Here is an 18643-nt window from a genome sequence, read left to right on the forward strand (position 1 = left end):
AGTCTGAATTCTTAGAGATTCTTTTTTTCTTTTTTTTTTGGTCTATTGGGAAATCAGGCAAGAAAGGCATTTCTCTGAAATACAGAACCTGAAATAACTCGTGAGAGTTACTGACATCCAAATCTTCATGCGTTTCCACAGATGGAAATCTCATTATGGTTACCCTTCAGTGACAACAAAAAACTTTGTTCCTAAACATTGTTCTACTGTTTCCTAAATACAGTTCTACCAGATGGAACTTCAATGAGGTATACTCTGTTATCATACTGCCAAGGGATTTTTTTTTCCAAATAAAATATCTCTGTCTTCCTCCTTTGCCTATCGCTGTGTTCCCTATTGCAATTAACGGCATCTCCAGCCTTTGCCATTCAGAGGAGACAGCTCAGAGGCGTCTCCCACTGTGGGCCTCTTCGTCATGCTTCTGCTATGTTCCTATCCCCGTTGTGCTTCCTCTCCTGTACTGTTTGTTGAATTTGGTTCCCTCCTTTGGACTACCATTACCCTCCTTGTAGGTTCAGGATTCCATTATAGATTTAATCCCCACAGTAAGGAGGTCAACTAGAAAATATTTCCAGTTTTAAGATGAAGAAACAGACTAAAAAACATTAAAGTAGACAAAAGTACAAAAAAGGTATCAACCCGACTTGTAAACCTTTTAGGAAATGACACAAGTAGCTTTATTCTTCTTTGCTTTTTTAATTACACTCTGCTACATCTTAAAATTTATCAACATACTGAACTTATTTTGACATTCAAATTCTTAAACCTGAAATGAAAAATGAACTAACAACAAAGTCTCAAGCATTATCTTTAGAGGATAAAATAAACTAAAAAATTCACTAGCTACTATGATAAAGATTTATCTTCAATCTGATTTGAAAAATTTAATGGTTCTTTACTATATAATCTCTTCAAAAACCTATTTATAAGAGATGTGCATATTAATATTTGAAACATGTTACTGAGAGCTTTCCATTGTGCAGAACACCAGGTACTGTGTAAAAAGACAAATAACCAAATAAAAAATTATTGATAGTACATACCTACCCATAATTATTTTAAATGTAAATAGACTAAATGCGCCAATGAACAGATAGAGGATTAATGAATGGATAAAAAAAATAAGACCACCCTATAAGCTGCATAGGAGAGACTCACTTCAGACCTAAAGACACATACAGATGGAATGAAGGGAAAGAAAACGATAATCCATGAAAACAGAAATGAAAAAAAAGCTGGGGTAGCGAAACTTATATCGGATAAAACACACTTTAAAACACAGACCGGAGGCGGAGGCTTCAGGGTTTTCTACATATAGTATCATGGCAACAACAAACAGTGACAGTTTTACCTCTTCCTTTTCAATTTGGATGCCTTTCTTTCCTTTTTCTTGTCTGTCACAGCTAGGACTTCTAGTACCATGTTGAATAAAAGTGGTGAGAGTGGGTATCCTTGTCTTGTTCCTGATCTTAGAGGGAAAAGTTTCAAATTTTCACCACTGAGTATGATGTTAGTTGTGGATTTGTCATATATGGCCTTCATTATGTTGAGGTTCATTTCCCTCTTTACCCACCTCACCTAGAGTTTTTATCATAAGTGGATGCTGAATTTTGTCAAATGCTTTTTGTGTATCGTTTGAGATGATCATGATTTTTATTTTTCATTTTATTTATGTGGTATATCATGTTGAATGATTTGCAGATATTGAACCATCCTTTCATCCCTTGAATAAATCCTATTTGACCATGATGTATAATCCTTTCACTGTACTGCTGAATTCAGTTTCCTAATATTTTGAATTGAGGATTTTTTTCATCAGGGATATTGGCCTGTATGTTTTTTTATAGTGTCTTTGTTTTACGCATTAGAATAAGGTTGGTTTTATAGAATGACTTTGGAAGAGTTCCTTTCTCTTCAATTTTTTAGAATAGTCTGAGGAGGACAGGAATTAACTCTTGTTTAAATGTTTAGAACTGACCTGTGAAGCCATCTGGTCCTGGACTTTTGTTTGTTGGGAGTTTTTTGATTACTGATTCAATTTCACTACTAGCAATTAGTCTGTTCAGATATTCTATTCTTCTTGATTCAGTCTTGGAAAACTGTATGTTTTTAGGAATTTATCCATTTCCTACAGGTTGTCCAATTTGGTGGCATAGAATTGTTTGCAGTAGTCTTATGATCTTCGTATTTTATACTTCTCTTCCACTTCTGATTTTATTTATTTGGATGTTGTCCCTGTTTTTGGTGATGAGCCTCGCTCATGACTTATCCATTTTATTTATCTTTTGAAAGAACCACCTCTTGGTTTCATTAATCTTTTCTACTGTGTCTCTGTTTTGTTTATTTCTACTCTGATCCTTATTATTTTCTTCCTTCTACTAACTCCAGGCTTTGTTCTTTTTCTTGGTACTTTAGCTGTAAGGTTAGTTTTTCTGAGATTTTCCTTGTTTCTTGAGGTAGGCCTGTACTGCTATAAACTTCCCCCTTAAAACTGCTTTCCCTGCATCCTACAGATTTTGGAGCATTGTATTTCCATTTTCATTTGTCTGAAGGTATTTTTTTGATTTCCTCTTTGATTTCTTGCTTGACCCATTGGTTGTTTAATAGCATGTTATTTAGTCTCCATATATTTGCGTTTTTTTCTGGTTTTCTTCTCATAGTTATTTATAGTTTCATACCACTGTAGTTGAAAAAGATGCTTGATATGATTTCATTCTCTTAAATTAATTGGGACCTGTTTTGTGGCCTAACATACAATCTGTCCTGGAGAATGTTCTATGTGCACTTAAGAGGAATGTGAACTGTGCTGTTTTGGATAGAATGTTCTGATTTATCTATTAAGTCCATCTGCTCTAATATGTCATTCTAGACCAATGTTTCCTTATTAATTTTCTGTCTGGATGATCTATCCATTGATGTAAATGGGGTAGTAAAGTACCCTACTATTATCATATTACTGTCAATTTTTCCATTTGTGTGAGTTAATATTTACTTTATATATTTAGGTGCTCCTATGTTAGGTGCATACATATTTACAAGTATTCTATCTTTTTGTTGGGTTGACCCCTTTACCATTATGTAATACCCTTTTTTCTCTTCTTACAGCTGTTGTTTTAAAGTCTGATATAAATACTGATACTGAATGAAGTCAGTAAAGTTGCAGGATACAAAATCAATATAGGCTTACCTCAGAGATATTGTGGGCTTGGTTCCAGACTACTGAAATAAAATTAATATCTCAATAGAGGGAGTCAAATAAATATTTTAGTTTTCCAGCACATATAAAAGTTATGTTTATACTGTACTGTGATCTACTAGGGGTGCAAGAGGATTATGTCTAAAAAACAATGTACATAGCTTAATTTAGAAAAGTCATTGCTAAAAAATGCTAACCATTATCTAAGCTTTCAGCAAGTTGTAGTCACTGAACACAGATCACCATAACAAATATAATAATGAAAAAATCTGAAATCTTATAAGAATTTCAACATGTGCATAGAGACATGAAGTGAGAAAATGCTACTAGAAAATGGTGCCAATAGGCTTGCTCAATACAGGTTTGCCACAAACCTTCAATTTGTAAAAAATGCAGTATCTGTGAAATGCAATAAAGAGAAGCACAATAAAACAAGGTATGCTATATAAAAAATCTGTTGCATTTCTACACACTAATAACAACTATCATCAGAAAAATTAAGAAAACAATTCCGTTTGTAATTGCACCAGAAAGAAGAAAATAACTAAGAATAAATTTAACCAAAGAAGTGGAAGACCTTCTCTGAAAACTATGACACTGATGGAAAAAAATGGAAGATGGCACAAAGAAAAGGGAAGTTATAGCATGATCATGGATTGGAAGAATACTGTTAAAATGTCTATACTATCCAAGGCAATCCAAGATTCAGTGTAATCCCTATCCAAATACGGATAGCATGTTTCACAGAACTAGAAAAAATAATTCTAAAATGTGTATGGAACCACAAAAGACCCCAAACAGCCAAAGTAATCTTGAGTAAAAACAAAAAGCAGAAGGTATCACAATCCCAGATTTCAAACAATACTACAAAGCTACAGTAATCAAAATAGTATGGTCTTGGCACAAAAATTGATACGTAGATCAATGGAAAAAGAATAGAGCCCAGAAATAAACCCATGCTTTATGGTCAATTAATCTACAACAAAGGAGGTAAGAACGTACAACGGGCAAGAGAATCTCTTCCATAAATGATATTGGGAAAACTGGACAGCTACATGCAAAAGAATGAAAGTGGACCACTTCCCTACACCATAACAAAACCAAAACTCAAAATGCATTTAAGCCCTAAATGTAAGACCTAAAACCCTAAGACTCTTAGAATAAAATATGTGGGCAGTAAGCTCTTTGACATTGGTCTTAGCAATATTTTTTTGGATCTGCCTACAGGCAAGAAAAACAAAAGCAAAAATAAAGAAATGGGACTATAGTAAACTAAAAAGCTTTTGCTCAGCAAGGGAAATCATTAATAAAACAAAATGGCAACCTACAAATGGGAGAAGATACTCACAAATGATATATCTGATATCCAAAATATATAAAGAACTCCTAAAACTCAGTATAAAAAAAAATACGATTAAAGAACAGGCAGAAGACCTGAACAGACATTTATTCCAAAGATGACATACAGATGGCCAATAGGTACATAAAAAGATGCTCAAAATCATTAACCATCAGGGAAATGACAATCAAACCACCATGAGATATTACCCAATACTTGTCAGACTGGTTATTATTAAAATAACAAAAAATAAGGAGTGTTGATAAGGATGTGGAGAAAAGGGAACCCTCGTGCACTCTTGGTGAAAACATAAACTGGTGCAGCCACTGTGAAAAATAGTATGAATGTTCCTCAAAAAATTAAAAATAGACATACCATATGATCCAGCAATTCCACTTCTAGCTATTTACGCTCAAAAAATGAAAACACTAATTTGAAAAGTCACATGCACCCTATGTTCATCACAGCATTATTTACAATAACCAAGACCAAACAACCTAGGTGTCCATTGACAGATGAACGGATAAAGGAGATGTGGTGTACACACACCCACACACACGTGTGTGTGTGTGCCCATGCACAATATTACTCAGCCATAAAAAAGAATGAGATACTGCCATGTGTGACAACATGGATGGACCTATAGGGTATTATGCTAAGTGAAGTAAGTCAGAGAAAGACAAATACCATATTAACTTCACTTATATGTGGAATCTAAAAAAACAAGTAAATGAACAAACAAAACAGAAACAGAATCATAAATACAGAGAATAAGCTGCTAATTGCCAGAGGGAAGGAGGGTAGTGGAAGGATGAGTAAAATCAGTGAGGGACACTAAGAGGTATAAATTTCCAGTTCATACAATAAAGAAGTCACAGGGAAGAAAAGTTTTAACATAGGAAATATAGTCAAAAAACTCGTCATAATTTTGTATGATGAGAGATGGTAACTAGATTTACCATGGTGATTATGTCATAAGGTGTACAAATGTTGAATCTCTCTGTTGTATACCTGAAACTAATATAATGCACATCAACTATACTTCAATTACAAAAATAAAAGAAACCAAAAAGAGTAGTTTTTTTTTTTTTTATAATTTGACAGAGAGATAGAGAGCACAAGTAGGCAGAGTGGCAGGCAGAGGGAGAGGGAGAAGCAGGCTCTCTGCTGAGCAGGGAGCCGTACATGGGGCTCGATCCCAGGACCTCAGGATCATGACCTGAGCCGAAGGCAGCCGCTTAACCGACTGAGCCACCCAGGCGCCCCAAGAGTAGAGTTTAATTTTCAAAATAATCCTCCCAATAACACAAAGGAAGATACAATGCAAAAGAGTGTTAAAAATTCATTAGCTAAGTACTTAAATATTTGAAGACGAAGTAAGCAGGGCAACTTCTGTTTAGTACTGTACTTCTCAATGGTGGGAACAATAAAAAGAAACAAATTAACGTGGGACTTTTCTGAAATTTTACATACCTCCCATCCATTATGATCTATGTCCACAGGCATGAATCTTCATGCATTTACCCCGATTCCCCCAACAAAACCACTGTTTTAGAGGTTTGTGAAAGCTATGACAATGATTCACTCTAGTTTTCTAAGAGTATACATGAAGTGGTGGTGACTGCTGCTTAATCAGATAGAGCTAGAGGATCATAAAAACAGGAATCCATATTTACATGCAGGAAATATAATGCTGCCTGTAGTCTGCAGACAGAAATAGGGATGAAAGAGAAAGCTGCTCAGTATGAGAGACGCCAAGTGACAAAAAAGCTTTTAATACCCATGAGGAATTAGACCAGGTGTGAGAGACAATAGGAAGTTAATTTAGGTTCTTGAGCAAGAGAGTGATACAATAAAGCAAGTAGTTTTACTACTAGGAAATTTTACTAGTGTCAGGTTTTTGCTGGCAGCCAGTTAGAGAATTACTAAATGTCTACAAATAGTACTGTCTCACTTCAGTACCAAGTTGACTTTCATGTTTAAAATTACATCTTCATATTCTAAAAACTAAGTTGTGTACATCTTTCCACTATAAATTATTTTCATCAAAGCATATATTGATGAAAATAATTACTGATATGAAAATGATTACAATCTCAGTGGGCAAACACTGAAAACAACTTGCATAATTCAGTATTTCTAAGTTTGCATTTCACCTCACAGGAAATTTCAAGTAATTTAGCCAAATGAAGCTCCAAAACCATCGTGTCATTATATAGCCCTATCTCTCACAGTAGAAATACCTTTCAGAAAATAAGACAAAACTACTTGCTTAACCCAACTGATTAAACTGGATTACATTTTTTCATGCCAAAAAAAAAAAAAAAAAATCTACACTAGCCCTGGCACATAAAATTATTCACTTCTATGATGTCTAAAGAGGTAGCAGAGATAAGGTCCAGCATTTATCTCAACCTGAAGATTCTGAGAGCCCTTTTGCATTCTAGTAAGTCAGAGGAGACAGATTTCTTCATTCTAGAGACTCTCTTCTAAAAAAGTGGCTGGCCTTGGGGAGAAAAGTTTACCATATCTGACGTAGAATCTAAACATTTGTTTAAAAGAACATATTGTGGCCAATTTATAAGAAGTAAATGAAATGCTTAAAACCACTTAATTTTTATGTTTTTTCAGGATAACATGTTGAGAACAAAAATAATTAGTGGAGGTGACAGGTATAGAGGTATTACGTTTATTACTGAGTATATCAAATAAAAAGAGGACAAAATTACAGCTCGGTCTGAACCTACTATATTTGCATTTTTATTCCTAAAGTATTTCATCTACATATAGTTTTCCCTGCTCAACCACAACCAGAAACAAAACCTCAAACTTAATGGACAATTACCTAAGCCTATAGCACATTTTTCCCCTCACAATGAATCAACTTGGGAATTCATCAAAAAGCCTTAGGGAAATTACACTACGTGACTGAGCCAGTTTTTTCCTATAATTTTGGAATTATGACTAAGATATAGAGAGGTGCTAACAGGAATACAGGAATGTGCTGAGAGTGGTCTTTAACTAAAAAAAATAAAGGAAAATCTTCCAAAGTCCCAAGGAAGTCAAAATGTTTGTTATTCCTTCGAAGTATTTTCTCTAGAATCTTCAAGTTTCTGTAATCTTTTTTAAGGGCATATGATAATAAAATCCATATTCGTTTCTTGATAATACCTCCATGTGTTAACAGTTTAAAAAGCCTATATCAATTAATATTAGAATCACATTACATTCAAATGTGTTTAAAATATAATACCAAATTTGGCAAGAAATGAAAAAATTTTAAAACCTAATCACTGCTACTAATTCATGGTCCCAAGACAACTGTTTTGGTATTTAGTTTCCAAATAATATTTCTAAATGCTAAAATCACACACAAAATCTATATATAATAAGGCACTCTATCTTTTAGAAAGGCCCAACTATTCTAATTACTTCAAATTATGAACAGATCCTATTTTTTTCCCAAGAAGCAATGATGATATATTATTTCATCATTGTTTTCGCTTTTCTATTAATAGTGATCATTAAAATTATAATGCAAAAGCACATTTCTTTGTAATACCTATTCTTGATAAAATTATACATTTAATACCTAAAGGGGTTAAGGTTAGTAAAGAACATGGACCACTGATTCAGACAGATTTGCACTAAATTCTGGTTTTATCTATCAAGGGTGTGTGACTTTAAGCAATTATCCCCGAAGCCCCCAGTTTCCACGTCAGTAAAGCGGAGCTAATGAGGAACCTTGGAGAGCTCCCACGTAGATTAGGACAAATACATGCAGGCTGCAGCAAAGCGCCCGGCACAGAGGAGGCGCTCAACAACCACTAAGATTATTATTACGTTGTTTATGAGCAGCAGTGTTCTTACATCCGAGGTTGAACTTCCTTGTGCTAGAAATAATATGTAAGTCTGGGATGTGAAGTGGCTGCATTGTATCCTGCTATCTAACTGGAACACAATTAAAGAATAATAAGGAAATACTCAATTTGGTAATAACATTAATATTTTTTTATTAAACTGGTCACCCTTCCCAGGAAACCTTCCTTGATTACTAGCTAAAAGCAATCTCTTGCTCTTTAAAATTTTCAAAGCACCTATCATAACTTACCCTGTTTTTAAAACTGTGTGTACCAGCTTCTTTCTGATAGCGTCAGATTTTTACAGAGCAGGAACAACGAATCTTATGGCACACGACACAGGTTTAATAAACGTGCATGAAAAAATTAAGTCAGTAATTGCTTCCTATCTAGTTATCTTGCCTCTAATCTCTTTTCCCTCTAAATCAATCTTCCACAGTCCTTCAGATTTATCTTGCCAGAAAACAAATATGATTACTCAAAAACCTTTGACCATCCACATTTCCTAAAAGGCTTCCAACTCTAATTTCATTTACCATTTTGGTCACTATCGTCAACTATCTGTGATTCCATTCATACCATATTCCATCCAGGACATGAATTCACTGAGGAAATACTTGCTCAATGTCTGCTTTTTGCCAATTAGTGCACTACCACTGGGTAATATCCTATTCTCAAAAAAGGTGACATATAAAGAAATAATCACAGTTCAATGTGCTAAATACTATATAAGAAAAAGAGAACTGAGCACTCCTTCCCAATCATACCATGTACTTTCAGACCTGTATGCTTTGTTCTTGGTGTGCTCTTTACGGAGACTGCCTTTTCCAAAGCAGAATCATATCTATTCTTAGAGCTGCAACTCAGTATCCCCCATTCACTAAGGTCTTCCCTAAATCCTGTAAGTAATTAAATTAACTGATCCCTTTCTGGGTTTCTACCACTCTGTGGTTATAATACTGGTAGAGTACGTATCCTAAACAGATTCATATGCTTCTTGCTTGTTTCCCACAGAACAGTATGTTCCCTGACAGGAGAAATCTATTCATCTATACATATAGCAGTAGGTTCTAAATTAAAATGTATTTAACTAACCTGAGCATATAATAAAGAATTTATAATAGCTGTTCTGGAAATGCTTAATATTTTTTTTTCATTTGTACCTTTTGCTTTTCTGGTTGAAAAGTTAATGGATTTTAAGAAGAAAAATGATCACTGATAAACTGGGATGCTATCTTAGATTGTGATGAACAGAAGAATAATTTTTATTGGTTAACTAAACCAAAACCCACAAGTTCTATTTTAATATACTGAGTCTTAACAGAAATCGGCAAGATTTGTTATCACAAAATATCAATTCTTTGAGTAGCCTAAACACTAATACTAGTTATTCCAACACACAGGAAAGAACAGAAACCATACACTGTTTCCATTACAATAGGAATCTAACAACGTAGGACATGTGTTCAAGTTAATGAGTGTAAATGTTTCAGTGTAATTTGTCTCCATTTAACCAAAATCCAGGTGACATCCAATTAAATAAAAAACAAAATCCTATTTTGCAAGACCAGTTATTTACTGTTGTTATTGCTGCTCTTCCCTAGGGCCTGTTCTCTCCCATTGTAGATTTCCAACAAAGTATGTTGTAATATTTGCCTCTTTTCTCAAACACCACATTATTACTGGAATTATGATAATGGTATTGGTTGTCCAAATTTTTAAAATTAGTAGTTGAAAAGGGCTTTGGGTACTTTCACAGTTAGTAGGAATGTTCTGCCAAGGTTTGAGGTCAAATTTCCAGAATTACAAAACTTAAAAAATTAAATAAAAACAATACAAAAAGAAATAAAAAATATTTTTTAAAAGGCCATGTGATACTCCTTTTTTACTTCCTACCCCTCGATCCTGTTTACACGCTCACTTCTCTTTGAACTAGGCTGATCTTGACTGAAGCAATTCCAAAGTCAGTTTTTTAAAATTAGGTGTGTGTAATGACTCAGTAAATGCTAATCACATTTTCATCACTTGTACCAACAAGGACCTCTAACTTATCCTTTGTTTTCACACAGAAACAAGCAGGTTCAAAGCGAGGATGGGTACCACTTTTATCTGCCACAAATGCTCTTACTTAAAAGATAAAAATATTTTAAGGCTACCAGAGACTTGATATAATATCCTCATATCAACACAGCTTAATAATGCAATACTGTGAAGGACTTCAGGAATATGACTTATTCAAAATGCTGGCTTAAAGCCGCAGAAACCACATGCCAGGAAGAAAACTGAAATTCCTATGTGATGATCTGTTTCTAAATGCTGCTTCTTGAATGTGAGGAGGGCAGTATATACTGATCTTTTAAAATACTGCTAGGCCTTCCTGTTTATCATTTCAAATGTCACAAGTTGAGTACAGAAGGCTATTAAATCAGGGTATCCTACTCTGCTTTAGAAGCAGTAAGAGTTCTGCCTTTAAAAAACTAAACTAGAAGGCAAATGGTCTAGGAGCAATGGCAAAGGTGAGTGTGAAATGAAGAGCCTATTCACCTTCGGTTGCTAACATTTAACATTAAAAACAATGACTGGTTTTAGACTCTTCTCAGTCAGTAATGGGTCAGTATTCTACTTATCTGTGGAGATGCAGAGCAACCTTGACATTCTAAGTAAGTCCAAGGAAAGTAAAAAAAAAAAATAATAATAATTGCTTAAAATTCACTCAGTCAGCTAGCTAGGCAACATCCACTACGTACCTGACACATTATTAGGTGCTGGGGACAGAGAACTGAGTAAAACCACCAACTTTCTTAAGAAGGTTTAAGTAGGAATGGCATGAAAGGAGACCGCTATATGATAGCAGAAATCGATACAAGGTCAGGGCTACAGAGGAGGTGGGGAAACAAGTCTGGGTCAGAGTGGTGCTATGAGTTTCTGAAAGCAAGTAAACCTAAGATGTAGGTGTGAAAGTAAAGAGTGAGTCTTTGTTCAGGTGACAGACATATATAAAAAGCCTGATCAATAGCAAGGAGGCAGGAAATAGACTGATATGTCTGGGGTTCAGTATAGTTGGCACAGAAAGTACGGGGTCGACGGAAGAGAGAGGAGGAGGAGAGGAGCCAGAGTACAGATCATACAGGGCCTTGTGTGCCATGCCAGAGAGACTCCTGATCAGATCCATGTTAGAAAGAATAAGCCCCTAAACTGGAAGTGGCTACATAATTAGAAGAGAGAATTAATAGATCTGGCAGAGAACAAGATTTGGGAGTAGCAGGTAGCTAAGGAAGAAGGGAATGCAAAGGGATTCCTAGATTTCTGGCTTAGGAAACTAGATGAATAGTGTCAAAACCAAAATCAGGAAGAGAAGAAAAGAACATCTGAAAAAGAGTCGTGATGAGTTACAAAATGTTAGGGCCAATACTCAGACACTGGTATCTTTCGGAGTATCTGCCTATTCACTGTCTCTTCTCTATCGTACAATACGCCCAGCGCCCCAGCTGGTAGACCGCTGATGGACATTATCCCAGAACAGGCTGAGGACTTCAGCCAGCATAGGTTCTTCCCCTGAACAGAAGGTGTGAGGATTCTGGAGTCGAGGCCGCCACTGTAATGTGGCCCTGGACACATCTATGGAGTGAAAGCTCTCTGGAGAGTTGGAGAGAAAGAGAGGGACAAAAGGGGATGGGGTGGAAACTGAGGAAAAGTAGAGACAAGCACAAATTGAAGGGAAAAGGGGCAAGAAGGAGACACATACATGAACCAGCTAAGTTTCTGAGAGCTCTCTAGATCCCGACTACAGTCCCCAGCAAGGTTAAACTGAGTTCTTGCCCTTAGGCTTCTTAAGAAACCCCACAGTCCTAAGAAAAGGCCTCTGTAGCTTAGCTCAGTGAGTCGTGTCAAATGTTCAGTTTCAGATGCACGTGCAAACACCTAAGTGGAGCTCAATATAAGAGCGCACATCTTATGGGAAAGATTTGCCTCAGACAGAGATTCTCGTGTCCAGAATAGTGGTAGTAGTTAAACTTGCAAGCGGCCAGGCTAGAGTACAGTGTGAGAAGCTAAAGAAAGAAATGAAGGGGGGAACACCAGCGTAGGGGTCAGAGTTCATCCTATTCAAGGATACTGAGGAACAGGCAGGGAGGAGCTAAACTCAGCAGCTGGAAGTGAGAAGGTCGAGATCACAGTGGCTATACTATTAGGAACAAAGAAGCTACTCTAATAAGGAAAAGAAGACAGTGAGAGGCAGTTAAAGGAGGATGACGGGTATTCAGGCACAAACTAAACAAGTTTATCAGCTGAGGAACATCCACACATTAAGGAAGAGTCTGAAGCTATCAGTGAAATAAGGCATAAGCAATAAAAGGGGCAAAAGAAAGGGACATGGCAAATTAAGAGGGATTGGCCCTGAATAGAAGGGGAAAGGAACACCCCCCCAAGACCAGTAAGAACAAACTATCAGTCTAGGGTTAGTTTCTGAAGAAACAAAGACTTACAATAAACCTTAGAGAGTTCCACCATATGTCACTTTTTAAATACCAAAATACAAGGAAGATCATATCAAAAACTATTACCATCATTAAATGTTAGATACTAAAAGGGTACATGTCTAGAAAGGCCTTACTCTACCAAAAATACAAAATAAATAAGTAATTGACAATTTAGTAAAGTATTTAAGGAGTGTAAGTAGTATTATAATATGTAAAAACGTGTCAACTGTTGCTCTGTAATTAAAAGATAAACACATCAGACACTTTGCCAAGTGTCTGTGTCAAAGGGCATATGACCTTTTATGCCCATCAAGAGTGAATAAGACTGCCTGTCCATGTAGTGACGTCCTCTCCAACAAGAGGTATTTTTCAGATTCACCTTAGTCCAAGAACCAATGATTTTTATATTGCTCAGTCTATCCCCTTACCTATTGTATGAGCTATTTATTTAATAGTGTCCACCACAATAGATATTACCAGTAACTACAGTAGAGAAAAGCGAACAGGGAGAGAAAAGAGAAGAGAAAATGTGATGGGATAAGTAGAAATAAAGGAGAAAAATTCAATAGTTACACAGACGGCACCACTCTCCTGGGTGCCTGGATGCCTCCCTCCACTCTTCTGGAGAAGGGCATTACTTGTCTCCCTCCTGGTAAAAATACCATGCTGAGTTTTTACTGGGGATCTTTAAAGATAACCTAAAGGTTTCAAGAAATTATTTATTACTTGATTTCTTGAATGCACTAGAGAAAAGGATCCATTCACTTTCTTTTTTTATTTTATTATGTTATGTTAATCACCATACATTATACCATTAGTTTTTGATGCAGTGTTCCATGATTCATTGTTTGCGTATAACACCCAGTGCTCCATTCAGTACGTGCCCTCTTTAATACCCATCACTGGGCTAACCAATCCTCCCATCCCCCTCCCCTCTAGAACCCTCAGTTTGTCTTTCAGAGTCCATAGTCTCTCATGGTTCATCTACCCCTCCTATTTCCCCCCCTTCATTTTTCCCTCCTACTTTTTTTTTTTTTTAACATATAATGTATTATTTGTTTCAGAGGTACAGGTCTGTGATTCAACAGTCTTACACAATTCACAACGCTCACCATACCCTCCCCAATGTCTATCACTTTCTTTATCAGGAAGAAACTCCAGGAAAAGTAGGTGAAGGAGTTTAATGTACTTGTTAATAATATGGTGTTAACTGGTCCTCCTGGTAAACAGACTCATGGTTTTTGTTAGGAGGAAAGTCCTTACTTGAAAAAGGCTTAGGAGGCTGTCCCTTGTAAGGATGCATACAGTAAACAAACCTAAAAATCTATGGACTTATGAGGCATGGACCTCTGGAGAAAATCACTTAAAGCTATCCAACACTGAAAATAGAGTGGAGAAGTTTCAAAATCTAAATGTTCTTTGCTATGAGGTAGTAACTACACTTCCTCACTTAGAGACCTAATCATTTACTCTGGGCCAGAAAGTGCCTGTCTGATGTAGAAAGGAAGGACATGGGGAATCACCCAGAGTCCCAGATCTCTCTCCTTGCTTCACATGCCTTTGACTGCATAGCCTTGACTGCATACCTAAGCTGGACTGTAGGTAAGATCTCTAATATGTGTCTGATTTAATTCTTTAGATTGGCTTACAGGCAAAAGATGAAACTGTCAAAAATATTATTTAAGACTAACTTATTTAATACTATTACTTTAGTACGATAAGTGAACTAAATGTTAATTTGATACAGCTAATTAACACAGTAGCCTTCCAGGAAAAATAAGGCATCTTTTACTCTATGGCATTCATAGGAGAAAACAACCAAAAGTATATGAAATTACAGAGAAATTTCTCAGCAAATTTTTAAAAGCAATTTTTTAAAAGCAAATACAACCAGAAATGTCACAAAATGTTAATATATGAAAATATATGATGATAAACCTATAATCCAGTGGGTATATGCAGCCCAGAACTCTTCTAAACATGTCCTGTGAAATAAGAATTTGCATATAGAGTTGGGGTGAAATTCAAATGACAGGATATAAATATCATCATAATCTACACCATTTTACCTATTTGTGCTCCACTAATGCCAACCACTTAGAAACAGGCTGTGAAGGGGCATGGGAGCAGGCAATCCTAACAGCTGATGCAAGTTCAAAGGTTGGTTTGAGTAGGAGACCTAAGCACATCAAAAGAAGTGAAGGAGGACACAAAATCAGAAAGTTTTAAAATAGAGAAGTAAGGGTAGCAGGCAGAGCAAGGTCTCACAGAATCCACACATTCTCAGTGTACAGGAATACCTAACATACCGAAAAGTAACAGCCTCAACGGGGAACAAGTAAGAAAAAATAGAGAGGTAACTGAATATATTTAGCTGTGAGGAATTAAAGAATCTGAAAACATGTTGTGCATCTTTAGGCCTTTGTCCCCTACAGGACAATTATCATGTTTATTATTATATTCTCTCATCCAATCTCTAGGAGAGTAGAATCTAGATATATTTCAGGAAGTTCTTGTCTTACCGAAGCAACACAATTAAGTAGCTACTTCCATTCACTTCATAATCCATTGGGAAGCCCACCACCTAATAGCTATTTGACCTTGGGCAAGCTGCTTGACTTCTCTAAGACTCAGTTTCATATTCTGTAAGATTGGGACAAGAATGATACCAACTTCGTACGATAGTGAATATAAAACACACAATGTACTACCTGCCACATAGTAAATGCATAGTAAAAGCCAGTCATTATCTTTACTATTTAAGAAGGAATTTCTTGAACATTTTGACTGGCTTCAGTGTATGTCTTAATTTTACCATCTCCTCCTCTAGCTAACTAACAGGAATCTGTAAAAGTTGATTAGCTACTTTAATTTCCAAAGAAAAAAGAACTGTTTCAGAAGACAGTACTTATACTAACATCAGAGTTAAAAGCATGAATACTATTAGAAAAGGCAGCAAAGACTTGGTATTCATACATTATAGTCTATAAAATTAGAACCTATGATTTTATAGTATCATAAAGATCAGGGCATTTTTTTTTCTTGGCCAGAAAACACAAACTCCCATTTCTAAAAATATCTCAGGTTTTCTTCTTGAGGAAATCAGCTTGCAACAAAATACCCTATTATCATAGAAGGCAAGTATAGGACAATATGTCATGAACAAGTCTATAAAAATGTAGTGGTATATGAGCCAAAGAAAAAAATCATCTGGAAAAACAAGTAAGTAGAGGTTTTTCTCCAAATTTATTTGAGACTGTAAGTTTTCTGTTTTGTAACTACTTCTTTGATACTCCCAGATGATGAACACTTCCTTAAGAAATCACAAATGGGTGGCGCCTGGGTGGCTCAGTCGTTAAGCGTCTGCCTTCGGCTCAGGTCATGATCCCAGGGTCCTGGGATCAAGCCCCGCATCAGGCTCCCTGGTCTGCGGGAAGCCTGCTTCTCCCTCTCCCACTCCCCCTGCTTGTGTTCTCTCTCTCGCTGTGTATCTCTCTCTGTCAAATAAATAAAATCTTTTAAAAAAAAAAAAAAATCACAAATGACCTTTCAATTTTAAAAAATCCTCTTTGCATTTGCTTCTTTTAGAAAAGTAGCTTAATTTTGTAAAAGAATCATGAGTGTGAAAATTTCAAATGTAAGAAAAGCGTACCGTCTTTCTAGTACACTTTTTATTCTGGTTTTTACATTTCAATGTAATCCAGTTTTTAAATAGCATTATGAAAGTCAGAGTATCCAATCTAGACCACTACTACCAAGAACTGGAAGAACATATATACTATTAAATTTACAAATGCAAGGAATATATAGGCTATGAATTTTAGCTTTCTATGAGGCAACGATCCCACAGTAGTCTTAAATAATCATGGTAAACTAGGAAAACAAACAAACAAGGTCACAACACTGCAATCTTGTAAACCTATAAACTTTAATTATCATTCAGCCTGATTTCCTGTTGCTAAGGATTAAGAATAACAGACAACAACTCTCACATACAGATCAAATAAGGACTTTTCTTTCTAATTAAATTAAATTTACTATTGAGAGCTACAGAAAGGAAGATTAACAAATATATTTTAATCTCAAACTCTTCATACACTGCATATAGACTTATTGTATACAAAATATCCTTTCCAGGGTAAAATAAAATCAGCAGTTACCCAGTAGTTCAAAGCATCTGAATAATTTAGGACTGCAAAAATGACTATTCAGAAGAAATTATAGGGAAAAATTTAGGTAAGGAATGTAATTTAGTAAGGACCTTGGTTAAGAGAAAGTGAAAGAAAAAAATTTCCTATCTCAGTGCTACACTCAAAACAAAAATCTCTATAAAGATTTTATTTCTCGGAGGAATTTCATGGGAAAAAAGGTATGAAAAAGCCTACATCATGTGTGATCTATACTGATACAAACAATAATAAGGATTCACATACAGAATATTTTGACTGAATGACTAGATAAAAGGGGGATTAAAACTTTGAGAAAGAAAAGATACAGTGAATGGATTCTGTGAATTCTGCAGACCTGTGAACATAAAACAAATAAATACCCCACAAAAAACATAACTCACACAAAGAATCATGTCCCACCATGTCATTTCTACTCAGATTAACTGTGATAACTTTGTCCTATAAAACACTTTATCATGGGACGCCTGGGTGGCTCAGTCGGTTAAGCGGCTGCCTTCGGCTCAGGTCATGATCCCAGGGTCCTGGGATCGAGTCCCACATCAGGCTCCTTGCTCGGCGGGGAGCCTGCTTCTCCCTCTGCCTGCCTCTCCCCCTGCTTGTGTTCTGTCTCTCTGACAAATAAATAAATAAAATCTTTAAAAAAAAAAACAAAACTTTATCATCCCTTCCAATGGAAAAAATGGTGAGAAGCTTTGATGATCTAACTCAATTGAAATATTGTTAGAGAATTCTCTGGCTCTTTTATCTATCTCAAAACTTGGAAGTTATACCAAAATGTAATAGTTAAACATACATGCAAAATGACCCTGCAATTAAGGTAACTGCTGGTACCAAATGTTGTTTTTAAGTTCTGCAATAAAACAGTCTCCCAGACATTTAATAGTATGTCATTTGGTAAATGAAAGTTTCCACAAAGTAAGAGCAGCGAGAAGACCTAAAAATTATGCTAGTGAAGAGTCTGGCTGAAAGAAACAAAAATACGGATCATCTTGGTCCAGCACTAATTTTATTTCAAGTTACTACAGAGCTGAATAAAACGCTGACACCAACACACAAAAATTTATTGAGCTGGCAATAGGCAGAGCGTGATGTCAGCCACCAGTATCACCGTTCGCATCACCAAACAGCATGGATGCTTCAATTCTCCAACTTAACGTAGACTTTATGTGTGAAGTTAGAGTAAAAATAAAAATCTCAGGCGTAAGGCATTATTAAACATAGATGAGTTTAGCTCGGCATAGCTTCTATGTAAATTATTCTAGGACTTTAACAAATTCAGTAAAAAACATGGAAAAAATGCAAGCTTAAACATATTACAATTTTCTAAATGTGCTACATTCTTCACCAAACAGACCCATAAAATTAAGTCTTAGTCAACTGGCAATAATATTCAAATAACTAACACCACACACACAACAGGCTGAGAGGAGACACGGAAACACACACACACATACACACACACATACATATACACACACACCCACACAAGGCCTTACCTTCATAGCATGAATTTCTTCAAGCAATCGTTGTGCCCGTCTCTGGTTTTTTAACAGTGCATCTTCAGCACCCCTGTAAAAAAT

General features: G+C 35.8%; 1 protein-coding gene across 1 annotated transcript in view; it reads right to left on the minus strand.

Moving 5' to 3' along the window:
* The window catches only part of SRFBP1 (serum response factor binding protein 1), a 64746-nt gene that overhangs the window by 33504 nt on the left and 12599 nt on the right, over window positions 1-18643 (minus strand). The window contains exon 3 of the mRNA XM_006728806.3: window positions 18560-18632. Within this exon, the coding sequence (XP_006728869.1) occupies window positions 18560-18632 (73 nt within the window). The remainder of the gene's footprint in view (window positions 1-18559; window positions 18633-18643) is intronic.

This window comes from Leptonychotes weddellii, chromosome 7 (assembly GCF_054177405.1).
Source record: "Leptonychotes weddellii isolate Sample4059 chromosome 7, ASM5417740v2, whole genome shotgun sequence".
NCBI classification, from domain to species: Eukaryota; Metazoa; Chordata; class Mammalia; order Carnivora; family Phocidae; genus Leptonychotes; species Leptonychotes weddellii.